The following is a 26,756-nucleotide window of genomic DNA, read 5'->3' as shown; positions in this document are numbered from 1 at the left end:
TGGTTACAAAATACATTCCAGAGAAAAAAAAATTGCACGTGTATATATATAATACATACATATAAATGTTTGGTACGGTGTTACAAAACTACTTAATTATCCAAACCAAATAGATGAAATAGATTTAAAAAGTGCCAATATTTGTATTAAAACACAGCTTTGGAAAATGACCTTTCGACATAGTTTTTTAACGTGAAGAAACGACCGTAACAGTTAGACTAAAATAGGCGATATTCTATTTTGGTTCTTCATGCCACGACAGTGTACGTATCACTTCAGAATCAATTAAGTACCGGTACCGGATATTATTTTAATAACCTCTCTGGAATTCCCTTTTAAGTTAAAAATAAATTATTGGCTCACTGTTATTGACACAAGAACCATAACCATATACTTGATGACTTAATAGCTCAGAAAATAGGCCAAATATTCATTACCATATAAAAGAGCGAAAGTGTTGTTCGGCATCTCATAACTTTAGATACCGTACCGGTATTTAGTAAATATCACGTACATTGATATAGACAGGGCTGCGGACTTAAAATATGGATACTGAGGTAAACTTAAACAATTCACATGGCTTTACTCATTTTACAGTTCTATTAACTTCACGGGTCTGTCAACAAGGGTGTAGAGCTACTGGTACATGATGGCTCAAGCGAAAAACAAGTAATTTCCACCGTGACGTAGTCAGATGAATCTTAGAGGATTTCTCCAAGGATGAATGGACATTATCACAATTTTCGTGTATTGACCAGTAGATTCTTTTCTTCCTATCTATTTGGAGACACATTTGAGCCCGCCACAGGTGTGGAAGAGCTTGTACCCTGAACAGGCTTTCAATATATACAAATAATTTTTACCAAGGTTAATAAGTAGGAAAATGTGGTATATATACTATCCAGAATATATAAATCAAATACTCCACACACACACATTACATTACATTTATGTATTCTGTTTTTTTGTTGCTGATCTATTCATCTGTTCACTGAAGAGAAGCGTGTTCGCTTGAACTCGCAAACTCACTATAATTACACACGGACAGGATATGAAACTCATTATAGTAATTATTATCATAAAGTACATATCATGAAACTGTCCTCATTTACAAGCAGACTTTGCAATACGTGCGACCCGTATGTAAAAACTGATTACGGAATAATCTAAAACATTTTGTACATGAACGTTACGGTGTAAGGACTTACTTTCTTTTTTGTAAAGGGTAAGTTTTTTCTTTCAGATATTTGGGTACGTGGCTAAATGATAAAATGAAAAATTGATTTTAGAAATCTTTTTCAAAAATAATTGTGAAATTAGTCCATGAAATTATACACTGTTCCAGATTTCAGATTCAGATTCAGATCCAATTTTTATTGTTCACAAATTTGACAATTCGCATTGAACAAAAATATACATTGATAATACATGAATACAAAGAATACAAAATGACGGTATAACAGCTTGGGGGGGGGGGGGTTCACATCTCTATTATACATGTTTACAATTTAATTTGAGCATATTCGAATAAATCTAGAAAGATTTATCAGAATTCTTTGATTTTTTGTACAGAAAAGGGAGTTCATATTTTCAAATTTTGGAGTTGACCAAAATTTTCTAGGGATTAGTTCTTCGCGTTGTATCTGGAAAAAACTACATTCTAATATATAGTGTGACGTTCAAACTCATTCTTTCGTACGTAAAGTTGTTTCCAAATACAAATTTTGTGTACTGTACTGTTTATTTCTCCAAAAAAACAAATCTTTCTTAAATAATTATGTTTCCGGATATAGAAATCACATCATAGCTCTGAAATCCCCAAGACGCGCAGTACATACCAGCACGAGGTTATTGTGACTACCGTCTAAACAATCGCCAACGAAGACAAGATATTAAAAGGCGGCATATTTCCCATAGCTTTCAGTACTACGTTTAAGATAGCGCAGGTCACATCATGTTTCTAGTATGTGGAGAGACACGTTATTAAAATCAAATATTCGTCCTATTAACTTTGAAGTTTATCAGTTGAAAGTGATTTTTCTTATGCATGCGCATTGTCACTTGATTCCGCGTCGTGACTTATTTCAACGATCAAGGATCACTTCGATAAAAAGCATGTTAAGATGTCGTGCATTTCATGTTCACCGTTTCAGTCAATCAAGAGACGTCGGAAGTTCGCCTCAGCCGGCGATTTGCCGAAATTTCAGCAGCAAGATTCAGAAAAAAGTAAAGGATTATTTTCGAGTTTTCGTCGGAAAATTAGCGGCGGCGGCAAACGAAAAAGAAGCATGACATCAGCATCGTCCGGCGATTGTCATTCGATTCCAGATCATGCGACGTTAGAAACCAAGAAGGAAGATGAAGATACGAAGGATGAAATTAATTCTACATCAACCCAAGTAGGCTTGAATTCTTTCATTACATACTCAATATAAATTCAAATTTCAAATTAGATACTGATGAATGTTTAGAATTTTTTCTGTCTTACATATATGTATACCTTGACTTGATTAGAATACGTCTGCGGAATTTACTAAAACCGCAGCCGGTGGCTTGCCGCAAAAAAAACCTGCATAGAAAACATTCTACAACTATCACAGATTAACCACACTGTTTAAAACTACTATAGAATTTCGTGAAATATTTTCAGCATTGTGCTGAAGAACTTGAAAAATTTCATTCAGAAAAGGAGGTCGCCTTGGCCCATAAAAATCAATAAGTGGTGCGGTATATAATTGGCGCACCTTTCCATGCGCCATAATCTATTTATACATTAATCTTTTTATAGATATTTGTGACTTAAACCTGTCCAAGTTACATCAGAAACAAGCTTCCTTTTTCTTTTTTCAATGAAAATATTCGTGGGAATAAAAAATTTGGAGGTCATTTCTTACTTCTTTTTACATCATCTGTTGATAAAAGATTAAAGATGATTTCTATGGACAATAAATTTGACGTCGATTTCAGGAGGAAGATACGTACAAAGCTGTGTTGAAATCATTAATGTTCCCATTAGGAACAGCATCGGGAAGAAAGGGTTATACTCCGAATGTTCTGATAGAAAATTTGCAAACAGTAAGTAATGAGATTGAAATTCCAAACTGAAATATAATCGTGTTTATAGTATTTCATACAATATAAAATGAATACATTTCTGGATTTCTTTCTTTGGAAGGTTTTTGAAATGGATGATACCAAACACCAGACGTATTACCAAGAAGAGGAGGAAATGGGAGAGGTAACTCAACACTCAGATACATAGACAATTTCTGTTATTACAATTTTCGGTCGCATTCGAATGATTGTAATTTTTTTTGTGTAAACTACGACCTTCCCTTTCTTTGCCTTTTTATGTTAAGTGGTTGAATTAAATGCTTTCATGTATAAGATATTTCCATTGAAAAAGCATTTTTGTGATTAACATTTCTAGATTCCTTCACCTGTCCCGGGGTAACAGGAATGTTTTATTATCTCTCAACCGAGTTCTAAATCTAAAATAAAGGTCAAGTACTACCGTTATTGACTATCCTACTGATGGTCATCTTAACGGGGGAAAGCCGTGATATTTTTAGATAATTGTCAATAAAGATTGTTGTCAAGTAATACTCAACATTATTCCATTGTAATAGCGAATGTAATTCTTTATAATATTCCAAAGGATTTGAGGGTTTGACGAGACATTTATGAAAATACATTTTTTTACTTCAGATGAGATCTTGTGTGTTGAATATCAGAGTCATAGAAGGGCGAGATTTAATCTCTATGGATTCTAACGGTAAAATCATATGCACAACCAAAATGAAATTTTAATGCGACATGTTTCATTAGAAACTAATCTCGTTTTTAGACTCATCTAAAGCCAATTTCATCAGTGGTTAATGTGTGTTAATAGCATAGAATATAAAATGTAATTTAATTAGCCTGAAATGATCATATCATACGAAGTAATAACTGAAATGGGTAAACACGATGGTTTGATGGGCGATAACATTCTCTTATGCATGTACATACATTTCTATGATGTTATTACAGGTTTAAGCGATCCGTATTGTCAGATCAGAATTGTGCGTGAAAAACTACGAAAAATAACAGGCGGTTCTTCGCCACATTCGAAACACAAAGAATCGAAACATCACCCGGAACCTGAATTTGGGGAATGTAGAAGAACGAAGGTTGTTCATGAAAGTTTACAACCGAAATGGAATGAAGAATTTGACATGTAAGCTGATCCCTCTCTCAAAACAAATATATATATATATATATATATATATATATATATATATATATATATATATATATATATATATATATATATATATATATATATATATATATATATATATATATATATATATATATATATATATATATATATATATATATATATATATATATATATATATATATATATATATATAATATATATCATATATATACTGATGGCTCTTAATCGAATGAATATCTTAGTGCTTGTTTATCGGAATAATTCTCATATCCTGGTCTTGAAAGTAAAAACATTTTGTGTCAGGGGAAATCTTTTATTAGTCGTCGTTACTTCTTTTTTTTTAAACTGTTAAACATTTGATAAACACTATCTATGATGTATATCCTGATATGAAGCCACATCCTATTCCAAATATTAATCAACATCAATCATCAATGATACCAATTCCATTCACTATTTCGTGATAATTCAACGATTCTGATGGTTTTCAAACCATTCATATTTGATTTTTTTCAGAGAATTATCAGATTATAAAAATGAAATGCTTGAGGTCTACGTGTGGGATAATGATGATGGTATGACAATAATGGATAGTGTTAAACAGTTAGAGGGAACTTCTGGTCTGAAAAGGTACTAGATTGGAAAACCGAACATATATCTGACATGATTATGATTATCTTATCAACTGTAGCCGCGTGTTTAACTAGCGCTTCTGAAGACGAATAATTCGTCTTTGCTTCGACTCAACTGATAAATAAATGTTTGTGTTTCAGTGTAGTACGTACATTTCGACAGACAGTTGAATTCGGAAAACCAGTTGATGATCTGATAGGGTCAATGAGAATTCCTTTAAAGGTTAGAATGATTACGTGCTCCATTGATATCCTTCTGGAATGCACGCGCAACGCTCACAAATACCCCAGTTATTTTTCGATGTTTTTTTAATATTTTCATATAAATGATTTTATCAATTAAGTATTTACTGTGTGATGTAATTATAGAATGTAAGCGCTAAAGGAATGGAATCTTGGTTTGACATACACCAACGCGTTTCAAATAAAAACAAGAAGACTGGGCAAATAAAACTACTATTGGAGTTGAAATATCCACAGGTATGATCCCTATTAGTAACCAACACGCATTAACACTTAACTTTCCAAGTTACATACTGGTATATTGTGTTTACTATTATAGATAGCTTCAATTCAGGATAGCGTTGAAAGTGATCAACATCATCGAGTGTTTCCTGTAGAACAGTATTACACACTTATCACTAAGATCATCGAACATACTGCAAAAAAACAACAAGTAAATATATATAAAAATCTCAGTATTCAGCAAATTAAATTTCGACAAAAGTTGCGAATTAGTATTGGTTATATTTGTCGCTACTTTCTTATAGGAAGCTGGTGAAGAATTAGACAGAAAATTATGCCCCCAAACTGAAATGATTTTAGAACAATTCGCAGTGCCAAACAACATATCCCGAGTAACACGAGCATTACTGTAAGAGCAATGAGATAATAAATACATTTGAACTATCTTTAGTGCGGAACTTTGAATGAGACTTCAATATTTCATTTTTAGAAAATTAATTGCATTACTGGAATTAGCGGTTGATATGGATAAACCACCTGTAAAAGATTCAGCCATCAAAGACGCGATAGTGCAGATAGAAATGGACTGGATGCAAGAACAGCTTAGACACGAAGGTCTCGGGGACACATTCATTGTCTCAGACTGGGAGGTATATATTACTTGAGCTTAGTTTTTCGGTAACACAGATGTTTAGAAATTGAATTAAAACTGTTATTATTTTATGTTCAAATTCTTTACAGCTTTCAAAATTTGACGAAGCCTCCAGTGCGTATGTTCACCGAATAATTAAAGATATCAGTGACATACCACACCTCTTTCCACCAGATGAGGAAAATCTTGAAGCATTTAATTCCAAAGTCAGGTAAGAAATATTGTCGGCACATTTGAATATTTTATGGTTATATATCATTTCTCCATAAAACTTTACCGAACACCTGACTTTTCAGCTTGATCGTCACTCTTCTGAATATCCATCTGTGGTCATCAAATCCATCTTCGAAAAAAGATCTGACAGCTCTAATTGCAGAGCGAATAAAGGTAAAAATTATCTGAAAAAAAATTATCTTTAAAACGTTTTATTCTCTGATATCTAATTACCATTGTATATTTTCAGATGGATGCCAAGTCGTGGATGGAAAGCAAATTGAACACGATTCATTCTGATGCCAAGGATGCCGTGCTACCAAAAATTGAACAATTAACCCAAATAATAAATGAAGCCACAACTGCCATCGTTCCAAATTATACATATACGCAATTTTTTTCGGGAAGGCTTGGCATTGATTACTATAAATATGTATCAATTGCCCTAGACAGCAAAGTAAGCCTTATTTTCGGCAATTCCTAAGAACAATCGTGGAAAATATAAAACTACGCATATAATGCTCTTTTTTTCTATTCGATTTGTTAGTTGGCCGGTAAAACTAAAGAGCTCATGATTGAAATGGATAAATATCTGATCAGATACCACAAATTCCCGGAGAATATCATGCAGAGTAGCAAAGTATCGTTGATGATCTATTTCGCATTGAGAGGAATGTTTTATCAGTTCAGAGAAAATGTTTCTGAAAGGTATGCAACCAAAACTACTCTGATGTATGTATATACGTCTATTTATATACATAAACTGCTAATTATTTCCTGTGCTATGACATGAAGTAGTTTTCCCTGTAAATCGATCGTTCAGATTCATAATAAGGCAAATAGCTAATATTCAGTCACTACAATAATAGGAACAGAACAACTAGACGAAGGGTTTTAGCTTAATTGGTAACCTAGATGTATATACAATAAACAAATAATATTTGATTCTTCTAATCTGTTGATGATCGTATCTAAGTGAAATAAATACCGTTATACTCATTGATATTACAGAGATGTGTTCAAATTATCGTTAAGTAAGTTTTATGATTGGTTCATGGAATCGCTGGTGTTTTGGTTGCAAACATTTAGATCTGAAGCGACCAGAAGAATGGAAAAGGCATTAGAAATAGATAAAGACGTAAGTCATAGATAAAATGAATAAATAAGTAAACCAAGTAAACCTATATTGCATTGTGTTCTATTGAACTATTTCTTTGTAGGTTGTGGTTGTGACAACGTTAGTGAAATATTCGAACTCATCCGTCGATGTTCTCTCCTGTTTCGATAAGGTAAATTCACCGAATCCTTTTCTTAAATGGATTAAATGTGTCCATCTGTATTTCAAAAGATATCTTCACCATATATCTATTTCAGATGATCACAGAATGGGTTGATATCGGGTATGTAGGAGCTGACAACAACATAATGGGTATTACCAAAATATGTGATGTGAGTGAAGTTGAATTTCTTGAAGTCCTTGAATATTCCAAGAAGTCACTATTGTTGAAATAATGAACCTTTCTCTGGATTTGTAGACAATATGTGACGGTGCTCGAATGTACGCTGATAAGATTCGGTTTATACTAGAGAAGAATGGTTATTACGATAACGATAATGAACAATTTGACGTCACAGATCAGGTAAGTCCATGGTCCTACAAGCTTTATATCCACAGACCTAAAATCGAGGTCCATGGTTTAGACATTATTCCGGATTGATTGATAGTAAAATGATCGGATTTTTCGAAGAAGTTTTTAGTTATACAGGCCAACGTGTGATGTGGCTATGATATATATGTATATGGCTATGATATGTATGTATTATTAGGGGTCTTATACTCGAAATAACTGTCTATGTCAATCTTCGTTTTAAAGTGCTCTTGATGTTAGTTATGTTAGTAGAAATTGTATAAATGTTTATCTATTCATCACTTCAGCTTTGCATCACCTTGAATAATATTGAACATGTTCGACGATATTTAAACGAGTTGCCACAGAAGTTAAATTGGGAAGAGAACTGTAAAAACATGGCTATAGCGCATGAAAACGACGAACTTGGTAATTATTGTTTTTTGTGTTTGTCTGTTCTATGCCGTTACAACAAATTCCAAATTTCATTGCGTTATGTGAAAGTGATAACTTCTATTGCAGGTGTCTCGTCACTCAAAACCCTAACTAACCTCGTGTCAGATGCGAATAAAGATATGTCCATGAAGAGTAAAACTTTAATCTGCAGTATTATTGATAAAATGAGTGTTGACATCATCAAAAATATCGAACTGTTTGCTATCAAAGAACCAAACAAAAGAAATGTACGTAATAGAACATGGCGACTGAATGTATTCACTGTTACTCCGATGAAACTTTAATGAACAAATTGTTGTATCATAGCGGGTGCATTTTCATTCCAGTCAATAGATCCATTACTGCAGTATCTTGAAAGCAACTTAGGTAAACTGTATCAACGACTGGAATCATCCATATTCCCAAAAATGTTAGATGAAATATGGGAAACAGTTGTAAATACGCTGAATACGAAGCTACTGAAAGGGGTGAGTTGAACGCCGGTTTGTTCTATCCCGAACGATAAGAAAACCTGTAGATCTTCTTTAAATCGTAAAACCGTTTACTTTATATTTAACAGAAACTTCCAGAATATTATGCACAAATGAAACGAGTAAGTATACATACATGATGACAGTCGTGTTTATGTGGAAACAAATATGAAACTTAGTTTTTCACATATACATATATATCTGAATTTCAGAGGTTAGACAGTTTAAAACAGTATTTCATGCAAGGTGGTTGTGAAGATGAAAAACTGAAGACACTAGAATATCTCGATTTACACGATCGTATCAAAATCAATTCCCATAGTACAAATGGTTTATTACTGCAGTACTTCGAAGGTGCCGCTGCAGATATGGTGAGAATAGCGAATAACGTTACACAAATGTGTAGCTTATATCGAAATATCATGGAATTTAAGGCTAAATGCGAAAATAAGTGTAGATGTATCTATTTTTCGTAGACCATATACGCATGATATATAAAATACCTACGTATGTAATCAATAATATCGTGTTTATTGTAGCAAACGCCTATAGATTATTTTGGGCACTTAGCGGTGAAAGTTGCTTATCAAGAAGAAACCCGAGGAAATATCACATTATTTGTGAAAGGTAATGACAGTAGATTATAAAGTTGCTTTTCTCCATAGATTAAGTCCATAAATGCACTGTGTTTTGTTTTGTTTTAGTTATATCAGCAAATGAATTACCAGGCTTAGATTCTTCAGGACTTAGTGATCCATACGTCGTCGTACAGTTGTCTCCATTTACTCTTTTTCCGATGTGTAAACCACAACGTACAATAACTATTAGTAAAACTCTCAATCCAGTATTCAATCACACATTTCAGTTGTAAGTATTTCATGCAATTATGAATACGAATTTGAGGACTGGAGATAATTTCGTAATCAATGTATGGTTATAGTGCCGAAAATGAAACGAATTATTTTCATTATAGGATCTGTTTTCTATTTTTAGTAACTGTATACCGAAAGATCATTTATCGATGAAAGGAGCCGTGATTCATTTCAAAGCTATGGATTATGATTTTCTGTTACCCGATGATTTTGCCGGAGAAACGTTCATTTGTCTAAATACAGTGAGACAGATTAAATCTCACGAAACTTGTGATGTTGTGCCAGCAGTGATGATGCCCGTAAAAAGACCAAATATAAACTTTCAGACAACTTGCTTCGAGGTGGGTTTAAACAAAAATGCATAAGACAGGTGCAATCTCTATAAACTTACAAAATGATATTTATCGCGGTGTTTATAAATTGCAGGTACTGTGCAGTAGAATGAGTTGGGATAAAGACGCAAAACGATTCATCAATGAACGACGAATCTTGTTTGAAAACCAAAAAGAAAGAACTGACATCAAAGACACCAATGACGAGGGTCGGTGGTCCAATAATATATGTTTCAATATAATCTCATTCGTCAACGAAGTTCTCGAAACGGTTAAAGAATCTTGGCCGCCGTGTCATTATGATAACCAAACCGATCAAGATGAAGATCGACTGTCAGATTTAGAAATGGAACCATTTATACCACGATCTAGACATTCATCTAGAAAATCATCGACACGGTCAATCAATGATATTCCATCTCCCCACACGTGGAGGAAAAAATCAAATACGTCTATAACTTTGTCGTTTTTTTCCTCGGCGTCCAGGCAGTCGAGTAGTAATGATACTGTCAATATGCCACAGAGACCCCCGCTCAAAAAACACGACTCAAACCCTTGGTTCCCGCCAGGGATGAACATCGATGACATAACCGGAAATCGAAATTATACAGAAAGAAATATTGATAATAGTTGATAGTAATAATTGACTGTATAGATCTTTGGTGCTAGTCATGGTGTGCATATTTGCTACCACATATTATTAGATTTATAAGATGTTTGTATATTTTGTATATCTTAGATAGAATAACAAAAGAAAGCTGCCAAAAAATATCTTTTATACTTAAGCTGCCATAACTGTAAATAATAAACAATATACATCGAATTTTCTAAGAATGGTTTTTACAGGTTTTGTGCAATAAGATGATGTTTCAGACGATGATGAAATACAATAAGACGAGAGTTTTAATTAAGATAGAAATTTATTTGTCCACAAGATATTACGACATAAGCTTGAAAAATGTGCTAGAAAATATGACATATCTATCAGCAGAATTACATATTCTATCATACTTACAGGTGACACTCACCCAAATAGCGATGCATGTAATTGCCATGACAATATTGATGAATGTAAGTAAGCATTTAAATTAATACTTGAAATTCATCTTAAGTGGCTTTTTGGCAAATCTAAGTGATCTATGCAACTATACTAGATTGGTTTTATGATTCACTCTTCCTATTCATGAAGTATCATTCTATGATATATTTGATGTGATTTGATTGAATGAAGCATGTTATGTCCCCTGCTTTTCACTCTTAGTTCAAACGTACTCGTGGCATGAACAAAATTTGAGATATAGACTATCTATCGCTCATGTTTAAAAAAACTTTCTAAGTAACTTATCGATATCAATCCGAGGGAATAAAAATCTTATCTAATAATCATTCCATTCATGTTCACTCCTATAAATATGCATGATGTTTAACAGAAGAGCGGATTATTGTGAAATTCTTAAGATATCCCGGTGAAAAAAATTATCCCAGTGAAAAATCATCTTCAATGATAAGTGTTCATCAGTGCCTCCATAAGCTTGTATGATATATACACCGATCTACGCAATATTTACAGTGATTTGCTTTAATTGAAAATAGGCTTAGGATCTGACGAGTAGAAAAGCAACCATAGAATACCATAAAATGTTTTAATCACCAAAAAATGAAGCGAAAGAAAATGGAAATTCTAACTTTCAACGATCATCTACCGTGTGAAGGGACATTTTGATAAATATTCTGATGTAGAACTCAGAACTGATCCCTTATGTACATTATTTTCAATGGTTATGTACAATCAATTATGTGTATATGTTGTACAGTTTTAATCAGTTATCAATGAAAAATATTCTATGAAAGATACTGTTGAACAAATCTGTAATTACAGTTGATGTTTATTTTTGTTTATTTGAAGTAAATATTTTACATCTGAATACGAATATATAATCGCTTACATAATGATTCTATTTCTATTATTCATTGTCTATGGTAAGAGAAACACATCATACACGCTGGTAAAACAACATGTAAGCATCGGACTGTAACACATCTGTTATATCTACAGATTTAACTATGGTGTCTGACGTACAGAACCATTTATCACTAACAAGTCCCTGACGTATGGGTCCACGTCGATACGTAACGAAATGTCCAGAAAAAACATCTCCGAGATGCACGATAACTGACATTAGTTTATATGAACAGGATTTTCGTTTATGTTGTTCCACGATAAGATCCTCGGATGAAGGTTTCCGAATTGATATAGATGATAATAGTTTAGATGGAGGCTGTGTAAGGATAGTGTTCATCGATAGCAGTGATTTAGAGTTGAGCAAAACTGCATTTGCCTCATTTACTTCAGTACTGAAATTAAAAGACACAAAACTTCAAACTTTCAATTCTTTGTAGAAGACGCACACGATTGTTTAATCGCAATCATCACACGCACCCGTAAAGTTTTCCACCAATCAAACGACTTTGCTTCTCATGTTGTCTTCGTTGTGGTTCGGCATTGATAAATTCATCCAGACAAAGTGATTCAGCAAATCCAATGTGATCACATCGTTTTGTTGGCATACCATTATCAAGCCACACAGTTCTTTGGATGTGGATACATAAATTATCAGGAAGCTATGAAAATGAAATACACACATCTTGTTTAAAAGGTTTACCCAAATTTGAAAGAGGAAATATACAATAAGGGGATATTTGCGATTACATTGTATTACCTTTCCGAGGGTCAACTTTTTAATGAAAGATCTCTTAGGTGTATTACTGGCACCCAATAGTTTAGCACAGTTTTCACATTCTACACTTTGAACACATTCTGGCTTAAAAAATGTTCTTAAAAGGCTTTCTATGGATAAAACTCCCTAAAATGAAAAAAAACAATCCATTCAAACAGCAATCATGATTACGATTCAGAGACGCATAAGAATGTAAGTTACCTACCCAAGAATAAGTAGGAATACTCAATGAAAGACTATCAAATGCATCATATTTCATAGCAGTCTGTAAAACACAAGGTGGGACCAAATCAAGTACAAATTTCCTGATCAGGAAATTCTAGAGAAAAGTAAGTGAACAACTAACCCTGTGATTACAGGTTTTACATTGCAGTTGACTCGCGAGCAGTCCTTTAAATGTGATCAAATTATCAGCTTTCTCAAGTTTTGGCAACCCAACCTTGTAGCGAGAAACTGCATCATTCAGAACCTGCATCTCCTGAAATCGATGAATGAAAGTAGATTTTCTCCCTTCAATTATTCAAGAAAGAATACATTATTGAACGATTTCTTACTTCCAATGCGCTACAGTCTAGTACTGATAAAACAGATGCATATTTTGCTGTTTCTTCATCAAGTGTCTCAGTTAATACATGAAAAAGCTCGTGTGCATCCTAGAAAATATAAAGGGAGTGTGGAGAGGTGTGCATAAATACCTGAATAATAAACAATCTGATAATGATGAGACTCACTTGTTCATCAGCTGAGATCACCCATCTACGAGCCCTCAATGCATTAATCACATCATGGGGTGAAAACGGATCAACAAATTCACCTTGATTATTCAATACTGAAAGGACATCTCTAATTATCATCTAACATAATGTAAACTTACTAAGAAGAGAATACCACAAATTACAGGGGTTTGTCACAGTAGCTGGGGTCCTAAATCAAAGATTTAGTTATACATTAATACATTAAAACATTTAATACATTAATACTCTATGAAATCTTTGATTTTGGAGCCACAGTGTAAGATTCATTGAATCAGGGTATGTTTAAATTAAGAGACGGACTATTAGTCTAGTTTCACCCATATAGCAGTTATTCCGAACCTGTATTACATCTGGTATTCAGACTAGAGTATTCTACTAGACAATATTATGTTGGACTGTTCCAAAGTCAACTTACTTTTCATCACATTTAAAAGGGTCCATGCTAAATACTCTTGACAGCTTGTACTCGGATGTGTTTCAGTGTAATTCACAAGCCACAGCATAAAATTTGGACAGCTTGCTAGACTTTGTAGTATAGCATTCAAGAAACAAGTATTTCCTAGATTGACAAGTCCTGGACAGCACCCTAAAATTGAAAGCATCATATACGGTAATGGAAGATGAAAACATACCGTTACATTGAACGTGTTCCGTACAGACTATTTCAGATATACCTCTCTTCTTTTTCTTAGTATTTGTCTGACTTGAGGGCTCCCATAAGATATAGAGACCGGCTAAAAGTGCTGCAACAGATCCTCCGAATAACAAGAATGGAGACTGATCCATGAACTCAGCTTTCTATTAACTTAATAAACATGAAATTTCGATATATTTCCTCATGCGATCAACCTGATGTCAGAACGTCAAGTGATAGAGGTTATTCGCAATTCTCTATAGGCATGTCATGCAGTAGGTTCGAATCCCATTTATAAATCGTTTTTCCATGGAACTACTTTGCAACTAAAATATCTATAAAAATGGTGGGCTGCTTATATGCTATTGATTCAGTATATATCGTCTTATGGACTGCAACTGTTATTCCTCTTTCAGATGACTTGATCTCCAACATTTTCCTCGATGCTGTCAACGATGAATAGATTTCCAATCAACCACAACAAATATAAACTTATTTTGAAAATATTTTTTATTCGCGAATAAGAATTTTCGAAAATACAAGAAAGTCAAACCACCTCTAATTTCAACCTCAACTAAGTTCTGATTTAAAGCTGCCTTAATAAAATGGACATTTGAGACCATATTGCACCATATTGTTATCAAAATCATTTGGATAACATACTCAAAAGTTCGAAATCATATTTCTCATTCAATTTCATGAATTTATGTAATGACAATTGCATCATGAATACTGGTTACAGAGAAGCATTTTGTGGAGAAAATTTAACTGTTCACTTAGTAAGATTATGTACATGTTTTCGGTGTTCTTCTGTGCTCTCAAAGTAATTACTGTACATAACATATTATAATAGATTAGCACCAGTTTCATAAGTAATACGACATCGTAAAAGAAAATAAGTACATAATTTATTCCATCAATGGGTGAGTAAGATGGTGGGTATTTGAAATTATTGAGCAATAAGAACTGGCAGAATGATTAACAATTCTCTAAACAAACGTAACTATTACTATAATGAATCATAATTTGATGAAATACTGAAGAGATTGAGCTTTCGATTTTTCCTTCACCGCTAAATTTTCTATCATTCAGACCTCTATAGATCATGCTCGGCAACCATTTGCTTTAGGTATTGTTGGTACAGAGTTTGCTGTGGAAGAAATAAAATATAAATATAAGTGAAACGTGTTAATCTTGTCACTAAGTTCAACCTAAAATAGCGATGAATACGTCATTACCTTTTTACTCTTGACAGTGGTCTGTACATAGTCGCGTTGTTCTAACAATAGTCTCTTCTGGCGGCGGGTCAGTGTTGACCGCGAGCGTGACGTAAACTTGGCCAATAACAGCAACAGCAGAGAGAATCCAATAATTCCTCCCAATAAATGCAGATGATAATCAGTAGGTATCGTTTTTATAATGCCACGAACTGGAGCCTTAAAAACATATTCAAGATACAAATACATTTAATAGACAGACTGAAATAGATTTCTTGTAGCAGTGAAGCTGCAATACGTAGGTTTATAAGAAATTCCAAAGAGAGAAATGCAAGCATTTATAAATGGCAAGTTAACAATCAGCCAATTACCACTAACACGACCTATATATGTAACATTCTTGTCAATTACTTCATATATGAACCAAGTTGTTCTGTTATAGTTCCATACATTACAATGGTAATTTAAGTATACAATCATTGACCTGACAGGAAAAATAATCTTGTTGAATGAATTCATATATTCAATTCACTTAAGATACAAAAAATAAGTGCAACCAGTAATGTTATCATTGTCATCATCATCAGAAATGTTTATTCAATTTTAAGAAATTTGTTCCCATACCAGATATAGTTGTAGCGTCTCGGTTCCGGACTTTCCAAGAACTTGAAGAAGAATATCTTTCGAGGCAGCCCTCGATGCTAAGAAGTATACAAACACAAAGAATGGCAGGAGAATTCCAACAAGTGCAAACATTGCACCGCGACATCGAGCTTGAAGGTTGAATGAATCATCCTCGCTGAAATATATCAGTTGAACGATTAACAACTTGATACAATAACTCAATGAAATTGATTATCGAGGCAAGAATTTCTTACTAACCTGTTTTTAATTAATCGTTGGTCAACGAGTTCAGCAATACTCTCACAATCTTTCTCTAAAGTGTTCAGTGTATTCTGTATTGTCTGATTGATTGTCTTCTCAACATCTTTACAAACCTCTTCGATTTGGTTCACGCAACGAGACTGAAACAGAGGGAACCATCGATGTGGGTAAAATGATCAACAATAAGGTTCTAGTGCTAGGAATATGATGTATTACTGCTTTAGTATGAGATCTTTATAGCCCACTAATGATGTAACCTTATTATCTGCTATTCATCATAGCATCTTTAAGAAGTTAAATCGGAATTCCAACTCTTTTTACCTTAACTGTAGGGGATGGAATGTAAATTGTAGGCATGTCAAAACCTGTTCTGTTCAGTCCGGGACGTTTGCATAACTCTTGAACGATTTGCATCATCACTCGCTGAAAAATGCAGACAAAAAAACATGTGTACACAACACAAAGACGATTCCAGGAAGTTGAAACAAGTCTTAACGAGATTACTAGAAATTCTTATGACGCATACAACCACATGATAAACTGTTGACTTCAATGTATGTCAAGTATCATTTATCTATCTCTATCAAATGGTGAGGAGTAAAACAGTATCAGGTTCCAACAGGCCCAAAAGTGTGTCATACAATTTAAACTAATTTTTAACAAGTAAAAATTATCATTATAGAATAGCGGTTGGCTACATTATTGTAGTACAATGTCTTAAGATATTGCCACAGTTAATTAGTATATAGTTTCAAGAATAACCAAGGGAGCAATCTCATGTCAATCAGCGGGCATATGTAATACTCCTAACCACAATGACAGTACAAGTCAGAATCTACTTCTAATGACTTAAAAATTCCAAGCACTCATCACCATAGCACCGCATGCGTTATTCTGATGTTATTTTCACTTGTCACAAACACACGTCATCAGAGAAAAGTTAACTAGTCATACATGAATATATTTCATAGTCGTACATATTCTTTTCATTCGTTGATAGCACATAAATACCTGTCTATCACTCTCATGGCCAGCCTCATCAGCTTTACTGAGGTAAAATCTCATATGTTCAGCATGTTTCTCATTGAGCTTTTCCACGAGATTGAGAGTGCGCTTGCAGAGAGCTTGACCAATTGGGTCAAAGAATACAAAAATGAGATCTGCAAGATCGCCTGCAAAGATAATATCAGTGGTTCTATCAGAATATGAGACATTTCGAAATGATTTAAATCTGACCGAATGGAGCGATAATGATACGAGACAGACAACTGGACATAATTAACCCAGTCTGTCTATGACATGTCTGTGACTGATTGATATGACAGGGTTGGTCATCAAATAAAATCGCTGGCTAAAAGTCATTACAATATCTATTCACAATGCACAGTTATATATAATACATTAGTATGTACATACTAATGAAATATCAAGGCTAGTTATGCAAACCGCCTTTGCATGTCTATGACCTGAAGTTGACCCATCAGGCTATATAATATTATAGGTGGTAATCGATTGACAGTTGGCCGGTTGTCTAGCGACATGAAAGACAAACTAATCGTGTGGACAACCAGTACAAATGGCATATCAGCAAATTGATTAAACAGTTTGAAGATGAAACAGTGACAATAAACTTAGAATTCACATGACAATAAGGTTCAAATGAGTCTGTTCTGGTGAATCAAATGGCGAGATGACCAATGGGTACAAAATCTATTGGTGGACATAAATCCTCAGAGCCAACATCCTAGCCTCATCCATATAAGAGATTAAGGCAGGTTTCAATTGGTATCTGTAGATTCTAAAATATCTTTTCTGGCGTGTGCGTTTTGACCAGTTTCTACCTATTCCAGAATAGCATAAATTATAAACCGGATTGAATGTTGGCAGGTAGAGTTTGTAATCTAGATTTGCTATTCCTGACCCGAATACATTCAATCCAAAACTGCAGCCTAAAAATTTGCTTTTCCGGTTAATTACTTACCTAGCCAAAGTATAGATTCATTAACATCAAATGGGTATTTCATATCACCATCGACGAGCCCTGGAGTATCGACGAATGTCACAAGGCTGAACTTCTTCTGTTTAGAAGTGGATATTTCTGTAACCAGGTAATCAGTCACCCCTGAAATGAAATGATTAGTACAGTACAGGTGAATCATTGATCCGTACTTCAGTGTACAGGTTTAGCATGCAACCGATACCTCATCCAACAGTTTAGTATATCTGCAATAATTTCGTGTGAAAATCGTTGAAAAACTGCATACATCTTCTGCCCTTCACTTGGCAGCTACCCCTCAAATAAACGGTATGCCCCCAGTGAAAAGCAGTGGATATATACTTGGCACTAGACGCGGTTACTGTATAAGAGGTTTATCAACATAATTAATTAACAACAGCTATAATACTGCTGACATAGTTGTCAATTCTGTAGGCTGTATGTGTGATCCTTATTTCTCAGAAACTTGACATGTGCAAGTTCAATTCGGTAAAATGACTCACTCGCCCTTTCTAAAGTACAAGTTCAAGCATTTGGACAGTGGCTTCTACCCTTGCAAGAAGCAACAAGACGTCCAATATAGGACAATAGGAAATCAGATTTGTCATCTACTAGATATATTTTGTTTCAGATGTCAAAACATAAAAAAATGATATTCAAAAATTAAATCTAGATTTAAACTTTGGATTGATTATTTGATTAAATCGATGACCAGTCAAAAGAGCTTCTCTAAAAGCTTTAGGAGACTGAACCAGTTCACTAAACGCTGAGTACAGGGCCTACCACGCCAATTACTATATAAACCTTAAAATGAGAAACTGAAAACGGCGACTGCAGACCCCAGAACTTGATGCAGCCAGCTTTAAAGAACTCTCTATTGATATAATGATTAATGGAGACATGTCTGTAACATATCGTCAATGAGCAGACTGATTTCTCAAGCCGATGAAGCACGATGCTGAGAATATCTATGAAACAAATCATATGATGAGCTAATGGTTCAAGGAAATAGAAGCGATATTCTTCAATGAGAGAACCTAGTTCAAGCACCCGATCTGCATAATCTATGCCAGTAGCCCCTCCCTTCCTCGGCAATACATGTCTAGACTAACCACCTTGCTCTTTCGTAGCTGGTCTAGACAATAACACAATATCGATCTGATCTACAGCTAGACGCTAGCACGTGTCTGACAGAAAATTAGATGATGAACAGCAGTCACCATCTGATGCTGCAAGTCCTGGTGCTAAATAATCCTTCCCTTGAATTTACCACAATAAACCTACAAACTGCAATAAGGTCAACAGGTTGTTATATATCAGGAATAAGCTGGGAAAGGACTGATATTTTAGAAATGGCAGCAATTGGATGCAGTTTTTCATTATTTTTCCGTCGCAATGAGAATTATTCGTAATTTCTTTTTCCATAATTTTTTGTTTGCGGGGCACCCAATAAACCGTCTTTACTATGCAAGGCATATAAATGTTAACTAACTCAAGGGTGGAATCATCTATTATTGATTGAGCGTGTATCAGCTGACCTCAGAATTGATCAGATTTCATGCAGTGGATAAATACATAGGAACACAGTTTACTAGTTCTACAGATGTCCGCAATGAATAGACCAGACAGAAAATTAATACAATCATGCAAGCAGCATGGGGTAATGCAATAAAAAATTACATATCCTATAGTCTATTAATAAGCCCATGGATAAAGTAGTACTGTGTTTATATTACAATGGACTATATTTCTAACTGTCACGTTCAAAGAAAGGAAATTAGACATTCATGAGTTGAAATACATTTCTGAACCGGTACGCGTATTGATGAATAAAACCTGCGAGTACCAAATGAAAAAAATATTCACGAGATAAACAGTCATTGATATAAGATAGTGTATCGCTAAAAATAATGTATGGAACATAAATCGACTAAACTGTGAATATTAAAGGATGGGCAGGAGTGTAGGCAGAGAATATAGCCTACAGACTGTTCACTGAGACACCAGATTATTCAAACAGAGGTTGCTGGAAGGTCACTCAATGCCTGTAAACGTGGTGTTGGTGGTAGATGTAGATCATTAGCCAGTCCAAACAGCTCTTAACCAGGCAGCTTTTTGGCATAAATCTGCAAGGCTACCGAATGAAGAACTGAGAAGAAAGGCGACATTCCATTCATACCCCGCATATTACTGTAGCGATATCCTTTCGGCATCATTTCCGGTTCAATTTCTTTTTAAATAGCTTAAACGAATAAAAATCTATGTCTAAAATACGAGTCAGATGCGTGTGTACCGATTTATTGAGAAATGTATACAGAGATATAGAATGTAACAGTGAAATGATGGAGGTACATCGCAGTCTGGTTCAGGCAGACAGCATTGATTTCCATGTGGATATTCAGAATACAATTATACCAAAGTTCACTCAAAGTTCTTCATGAGATTGGCAGGCATTGAGGAGACATTTTTCGTTGTTGGCTCGACATCAACGAACATGAATAAATGGGGTCACTGGACAGGATAGTCCCGAGTGAGACATGTATAAGGCATGGTTGCATTTGTTCCAGACAAAATCCTCCAGTGATCAGATGTATGTCTCGCTAAGGCTTCCAATATACCGGTATGATCAACAACCCAAAGAATATAAACAGTAGCAAAATTTTCAAAATAACATAGGTATCGTTGTAATTTAATATAATTTTAGACCTTAATAATTGAAAACCTAAAACCCATAAGTTTTTCAAAAATATCAAATAACAAACGTGTACAAAATTGATACTTTACCTTTGAGTTTGCGAAGCGGTTCGAAGTGAGGGTATAAGTGCAGCGTGGCATTTCCCTGAAATCCAGCAAAATACAAGTACTATATTTAATCATATCCGTAATTGAAGAAACTTTTCCTGCCTCGGGAGGTATCCAGCAGTAGCAGCACGAGTATATACCACACCCAGACTGCGAACGAGGTCAGACAAACCAAGAAGTAATACATATGTCAGCTGCTTCAATTGACCAACTAGTTTGTATCAAAGTCTGGAATGTAATGAAGTACACATTGCATATACATGTAATCCTCATCCTCGCTTCTGGACAACTTTCTAAGTTCATCTCCGATATTCACCATGTGTTAGTATTCAAATGGTGGCTGTGCAATGTCTACACAGCTAATGTAATAGGAGCAGTTCTCGTCTGAGACATTTTATGTGCTTGAACCGAATCACAATACATGTCTGTCGTGTGACTCGGCGAATACCAACCGAAGTCCAACCAAACTCGATTCAAAGAGATTAGTTATCCGACTCGACCTCTGACCTGCTTAAAATCTACTTCCCGCGAAAAGGTATTCATGAATCTTTTTTAAACCCCCGAAGACTACATGTTTCGTAAAACCCTTCCGGGTGGCGGCAGGTATTATTGTCAGTAGATTACTTACTAAACATCGAACAATCTAGCGACATTCTATTGTTGAAATCATAGACTCTTAAATTGATTTCTTTTCGTTTTACAGTCTGCGTTGAAATCCAAGAAATTATAAGAATCAAGTCTATTGAATGAGGTGGGAACAGGTTACGATTGTTGAGTCCATTGTCAAAGACAGACAGACAGACACAGACTTATCAGCCTTTAGTTATATTTGTGCTGTCTGGATTTCAGATCCATCACCGGGAAGTGATTTTAATCTAAATACAGGATAACAACTGGGAAGACCAGAAGTGGATAAGTATTTGACTACTTTGTCCTCATTTCATACAGCAGTATACGTATAATACACCATTACTAAAAGATATTTTAACTAAAGGAGTAAAGCATTATGTATGTGATGACCTGTGCAAATAGGCGTTTGAACTAACAACATTCCTGTGGATAATTGTCTGTGAAGTCTAGACTGAACTATCCATAATATGCACATTCTTTCTTTCTAAACAAAAACTCAAATAAATATCTATGAAGCTTTCATTCATGAAACTACAGCACCTGATGCTTAACTTGCTTGGCTAGGTATCATACATCCTAAACATTGTCATGGTACGCAGTTATAGGCTCTACATGCATAGGCTTTCTGCAGTATAACTGTCCTGAACTAGACAAGTGATATTGCCCTTTCACAAAGGTTGCCCTACTATATCAGTTCATTTAATATATCCAGTTCACTTGTACTTTTCCATTTGACATGAAACCCAGTGAACCGCCAATAAATAGTTATGATGCTTTTACGAGCCTCAAGAAGCATAGCCTTCAAAAAATTTAGATTCTTGGATATTCTTATTTTCAGTAAAAAAATAGGAAAATTGATAAGAAATATTCACGTATATTCCAACTGTTCAGATGTTTTTAATATAAAGGTAATAATTAAATGGCGCCTTACCGTGAGACTCTCCCTTTTTCGACCGCTGGTGACAAAGGTGAAGCCCTGAGTTTCAATAGCCACACCGGTTCTTTGGACATGTTCTTCAATATACCTATACAATACAAACAATACAACATGCCATTGTTTAAATATACCCAATGCATGTTATAATTCCAACTGCAATATAAGGAGTTGAAACAGAGTACAGGATAAACATTCTATTCAGCATACACTCATTTTGGTTACCCTTACTCAGAAAATTGTTGCCACCCACTAGAATTCCCCCAAAGTATGATTATATTACTAGGTAAGTGACTGGCGTTTCCCTGAAAATCTATACTCATTGATGAGGGATTTTTATTTTCTCTATAGCAGATGGTGATTTTATGTCCATGATACATATAATGTACTTTGAATATTTCATTGAAGACATATTATATATAAATCAAGGGTTGAATAGTTTAAAATGTTTAGATAGCTACGTAATCAATGTTTAGAAGAGATATATAGATAATGGTCGTCTAGACAATTGGTAGAACACTAAGTTCAGTATTTATGATGAACTGGGTGACCAGCCTCAATTATTCACTGTATCCCATATCAAATTTTAGAGTTCTAAGATCAAGGAATCCAAAATTCCCTGATATTTCCCGATCCTTGACTGAAAATTTTCTGAGATATAAAATTATGATAAATCCTTAGCGGGGGCCGTTACTTCCCGAGAGGTTCCTTGTACCACTACTCATCGCAGCAACAACAACAAGATACCAAAAATTTAAATTCCCTGACTTATCCCTGAGTTTCAAGAAAAGTTAGAATTCCCCAATTCTCCCGGAGGAAAATATAAATCGACAATTTCCTGGTTTACCTGACCTTTTAGAACCCTGTAAATTATTATTTGATTTACTCAACACGAGCAGACATCACACACAGGCAATTGGCCTGGGTCAAAACTGGCTCAGGCCGGACAAGTCAAATCTGACCAGTGCCTCTCATTAGAAAGCACATTCATATGTTGTGAGTCACTTCCAGAACCAAAAAGAGAGCATTCACACGAAAAAATTCGACCTTCGCTAAAAGTTTGGCAAGGGTCTGGTTCAACGTTCTTGGTCAGCCCAAGAGACATGGCCCCATTAACAGTGTGAGTGTAAATGGTTGACCTAATCTGGCCTGGGTCAAAACCACATGCGTGATCACGAGGCTATGAACATGTACGACTGAACACCACCTGTGCTAGAAACACAAAGTTTTATTGAATAGGCCTATATCAAATAATATTGTAAGCTCAGAAAGATGCTATGCAACAACATAACTGTTACATTATAACTTGTGACAAGCATTACAATGACAGGCAAAACTCACAGTCATAATGAATAAATGTATACAACGAACATACTGGTTGTTTATGACAAGTATCTAATATCGTTTGAAGGTAAATACCTGATGAAAATAGTAAAGAAATTCACAATTAACAAACATGGATGCTACTGCCGTTAATATCTAAATCTTCATCAAATGCAAATCGTCTAGTTTTCACTCGAGGATCACATTAAACCCTTCACCGTTGAATCAGGTCCACGTTTATTTTATTTTACGATATGAATTCAACTAATATATTATAGGCCTATAATCAATTGCGATCACTGTGGTAACAGCCGAAAGGCTAATTCTCCCACACTTTCAGAAAAATCGATCATTGTTTCGAAACATTAAAAGCGGACACGCCCACCAGCTGAAACTTGAACACGATTTCGGAGAATGAGGTGGGTTTCTGTATTCCCCTTAATCACATACAATTTACGTTTGTGGGTGAAAACGCGTATAAAATCTTTTGAATCATAGATCGAAAAGCAATATTATTTTCAGCAGGAAAACCATATGATAATTGGTTAAAACATTTACAGGAAGTAATGGGTGTTATTAAGACTTGAATTATCACCTATTGTAATAATAATTTTTCAACTTGATTCCCCTAAGACCAAAATTTGAACAATACAGCAGAATAAAGCAGGGTTTTTCTTCTAGTTTATACAGCAGAACACTGATGAACGATGAAAAGTTTAAGCATATGTAATAAATCACATTTTGATTAATGATTATTCACTGATTTATGTTATAATAGAACATAGTGCTAAAATAAATACTCACCAATTGACGAAAGAACTTTTGCCCGCAGAATGGTTTCCAATCAGAAGAACGGTTATTTTCTTCCTCGGCGCCAACAAGGAAAGACCAAGATTTTCTGCGATCTTTATCAACCCTAAACGATATTCAGAAAACAGGTTATATACAGGGTAATTGGACCATGGTTTAATGTTTCTAGGAAAAAAATGTAATGACATCAACATCAGGTTTTATAGTTTTAATGAATAATATCTAAGATGACTGGGTTATATTAATATGCACTGATGATGTAACTGGATGGGAATTTACATATGTGTCTGTGGTGGTGATGGAAGATCTTATAGTAATTTCTTAAAAGTCTATCTTTCTACCGTAATTCAGTAACTACAGATAGTCGATGTACAGCACAAGCCATTCAGTAAAAGGATGGGCTCGTGAATATATTATCGATCTTCCTGGGTATGAATGAATCATGGAAAGCAGAAATCCATTCATAATGTTCAGGGATGTTGCACACAAGTTGTGCAACCAGCTTCTGCGTTCTTTTGCAAAATATGATGCAATGGTTTTACCATTCTTAACTTGACAAAATCTAGGCTACCGTTATACTATGAATGTTCACAAATGCAAACAGTATATCAATACTTATTAATGCAGTTAATCCTCAAAATTACTAAAATAGGCTTAAGGTGGTTCAGATTCACTAGTCCACTAACCAGTTAGGCTAACTAATGCAGGCTATCAATCAATGACCTTCTTAATAAATGACAAACTTACATCAAGTCAAATATCATTGAGTATATATCATGAGTTGTTCAGGGCAGTAGGCCTATTGAAAACTTATTATTAAACCTGTAGCCTGACCAATCTCCACGTATCCGAAAAATCTATAGGAATGGAATATTCCACAGGTAGCTTCTATCTGCTAGTTATACAGGCTAACCATAATTTATAGGACCAGCTCGATCCCAATAATTCATAGCTTAGTTATTTTGAATATAATGAATAGCCATAAATCTTCATATCTTTTTGAGTAAAAATACAGGCCTAAATTCATTAAATATGATATTGCTTCCAGCTGCCCTGATCCGTCATTTCCAGTGGAAATGAAATGTCAACAAAGCAGAAAATACCATTGCCAGATAGTTTGAAACCAGAAATAAAGTATCTATTGACAGAAACTCGGTCTCAAGTATACCAGTCTCGCCTGAAGCCTTTACTCTTGCAGGTCCAACCAAAAGGTCCAAACACGTTCGACAGAATTGATCCAAAAATAAACATACACTGTCTCAACGACGAGACATACACAGATACAAAAAACATTTATAAGACTTTACAGAGCTAATTTCTTAGTGACAGGTGACAAACAATCCTTTAAAGTGAGGCCTACAACAGACCTTCCTTGTGTAGACTAAAGCTTGACTCATACTTTCTAAAATGGTGCCCTCTCTATAAGCTTACTGTAGTCTGTATCATATGTGCCTACCGGTTATAACCTATACCTGCAGGTTATAAGTAATACATGTCGTAGTAGGACTGTCTATTTGTCCCATTGCTGTCTTGTCTTACACTACTACCATAGCGCCAGAGGCAGTTTAGGATTGACATATTACAACAAATATTTTCAAAATTACAAAATGAGTCACCATATGGGTTTCTGAAATTATAAAATATTGCTGACAGACACACTCCAGTAAAATAGTGTGCTGGTCGATGGGCCACCATGTCAGTCAGTGTATCACTATCGTCAGTCGACATGAAAAAAATGAAGAAAAACACTTCATCTAAAGCAAGACACGTCACATAAACTCACCATTGTCCGGATCGGTATACAAGGTGTGGCATTCTTTCAGGATCCGCTCATTTACGCTGAGCGATGCGGAATCGGCAGCATTTGCCGAAATTCTGGTTTTTACTTTTCCAGACATTTGGCAGTCACACTCGAGACGTCAACAGCTGAAATGGGCGAGCTGTAAACGAGCAACGAAAGACGTCTCCCCAACTCCGAAAATGTCTGCAAATTCTCAACAAGTGTAAACGTCATTAAATACCAGTTCGCCTCAGAACTGCAACGGTTATCTTGAGCCAAATTATCAAATTGATTATCGCTAAGTTTC

The 26,756-nt window shown here is 34.8% G+C and overlaps 3 protein-coding genes across 4 annotated transcripts; 1 reads left to right on the top strand and 2 right to left on the bottom strand.

The window, feature by feature from the left end:
* The first annotated feature begins 1,183 nt into the window (after positions 1-1,183).
* Positions 1,184-11,881, top strand: LOC141899328 (BAI1-associated protein 3-like). Of its 2 annotated transcripts, XM_074785574.1 has the most exons (31): positions 1,184-1,225; positions 2,154-2,399; positions 2,968-3,075; positions 3,176-3,238; positions 3,709-3,775; positions 4,033-4,219; positions 4,742-4,855; positions 4,999-5,080; positions 5,227-5,337; positions 5,420-5,533; positions 5,628-5,731; positions 5,813-5,972; positions 6,064-6,185; positions 6,271-6,361; positions 6,438-6,644; positions 6,735-6,895; positions 7,199-7,325; positions 7,408-7,476; positions 7,562-7,636; positions 7,723-7,827; positions 8,124-8,244; positions 8,338-8,498; positions 8,598-8,738; positions 8,831-8,863; positions 8,954-9,112; positions 9,281-9,368; positions 9,446-9,608; positions 9,735-9,954; positions 10,040-10,154; positions 10,963-11,016; positions 11,539-11,881. In XM_074785574.1, exons 2-31 carry the CDS (start codon positions 2,289-2,291, stop codon positions 11,556-11,558), a joined length of 3,453 nt encoding a protein of 1,150 aa, XP_074641675.1. In that variant the 5' UTR covers positions 1,184-1,225; positions 2,154-2,288; the 3' UTR covers positions 11,559-11,881. The 2 variants fall into 2 exon arrangements, with proteins under 2 accessions (XP_074641675.1, XP_074641674.1); XM_074785573.1 differs by having other exon boundaries at positions 10,040-11,881.
* On the bottom strand, positions 11,759-14,289 carry LOC141899329 (ubiquitin carboxyl-terminal hydrolase 30-like). Its single transcript, XM_074785575.1, has 9 exons — positions 14,113-14,289; positions 13,854-14,024; positions 13,415-13,512; positions 13,238-13,336; positions 13,030-13,161; positions 12,889-12,948; positions 12,666-12,809; positions 12,386-12,567; positions 11,759-12,300 (listed from the first exon to the last, which is right to left on the bottom strand). Exons 1-9 carry the CDS (start codon positions 14,222-14,224, stop codon positions 11,940-11,942), a joined length of 1,359 nt encoding a protein of 452 aa, XP_074641676.1. The 5' UTR covers positions 14,225-14,289; the 3' UTR covers positions 11,759-11,939.
* Positions 14,290-14,590: 301 nt separating this feature from the next.
* LOC141900255 (uncharacterized) lies at positions 14,591-26,616 on the bottom strand. The gene is made up of 11 exons (XM_074787059.1): positions 26,453-26,616; positions 24,664-24,775; positions 22,534-22,627; positions 20,955-21,009; positions 18,156-18,296; positions 17,186-17,346; positions 16,496-16,597; positions 16,172-16,314; positions 15,914-16,088; positions 15,311-15,508; positions 14,591-15,222 (listed from the first exon to the last, which is right to left on the bottom strand). Exons 1-11 carry the CDS (start codon positions 26,565-26,567, stop codon positions 15,169-15,171), a joined length of 1,350 nt encoding a protein of 449 aa, XP_074643160.1. The 5' UTR covers positions 26,568-26,616; the 3' UTR covers positions 14,591-15,168.
* Between the last annotated feature and the right edge of the window lie 140 nt (positions 26,617-26,756).

The sequence above is a fragment of the Tubulanus polymorphus genome, chromosome 2 (genome assembly GCF_964204645.1).
Source record: "Tubulanus polymorphus chromosome 2, tnTubPoly1.2, whole genome shotgun sequence".
NCBI lineage: Eukaryota > Metazoa > Nemertea > Palaeonemertea > Tubulaniformes > Tubulanidae > Tubulanus > Tubulanus polymorphus.
Note: the sequence above shows the minus strand (reverse complement) of the source record. Positions and strands in the feature narration are given on the sequence as shown.

What these genes read in the sequence shown, in the direction of transcription:
- LOC141899329 (XM_074785575.1), bottom strand. Translation starts at nt 14,224, where the DNA reads ATGGATCAGTCTCCATTCTTGTTATTCGGAGGATCTGTTGCAGCACTT. An exon ending in GTATTCCTACTTATTCTTGG is followed by an intron (nt 12,810 to 12,888) that starts GTAGGTAACTTA and finishes TTTTCATTTTAG; the next exon opens with GGAGTTTTATCCATAGAAAG. An exon ending in ATTGGTGGAAAACTTTACGG is followed by an intron (nt 12,301 to 12,385) that starts GTGCGTGTGATG and finishes TTTTAATTTCAG; the next exon opens with TACTGAAGTAAATGAGGCAA.
- LOC141899328 (XM_074785573.1), top strand. Translation starts at nt 2,289, where the DNA reads ATGACATCAGCATCGTCCGGCGATTGTCATTCGATTCCAGATCATGCG. An exon ending in AATCTCTATGGATTCTAACG is followed by an intron (nt 3,776 to 4,032) that starts GTAAAATCATAT and finishes ATGTTATTACAG; the next exon opens with GTTTAAGCGATCCGTATTGT. An exon ending in AAGGTGCCGCTGCAGATATG is followed by an intron (nt 9,113 to 9,280) that starts GTGAGAATAGCG and finishes TGTTTATTGTAG; the next exon opens with CAAACGCCTATAGATTATTT.
- LOC141900255 (XM_074787059.1), bottom strand. Translation starts at nt 26,567, where the DNA reads ATGTCTGGAAAAGTAAAAACCAGAATTTCGGCAAATGCTGCCGATTCC. An exon ending in GCCATGAGAGTGATAGACAG is followed by an intron (nt 16,598 to 17,185) that starts GTATTTATGTGC and finishes TGCATTTTTCAG; the next exon opens with CGAGTGATGATGCAAATCGT. An exon ending in CCACTGTCAAGAGTAAAAAG is followed by an intron (nt 15,223 to 15,310) that starts GTAATGACGTAT and finishes TTTCTTCCACAG; the next exon opens with CAAACTCTGTACCAACAATA.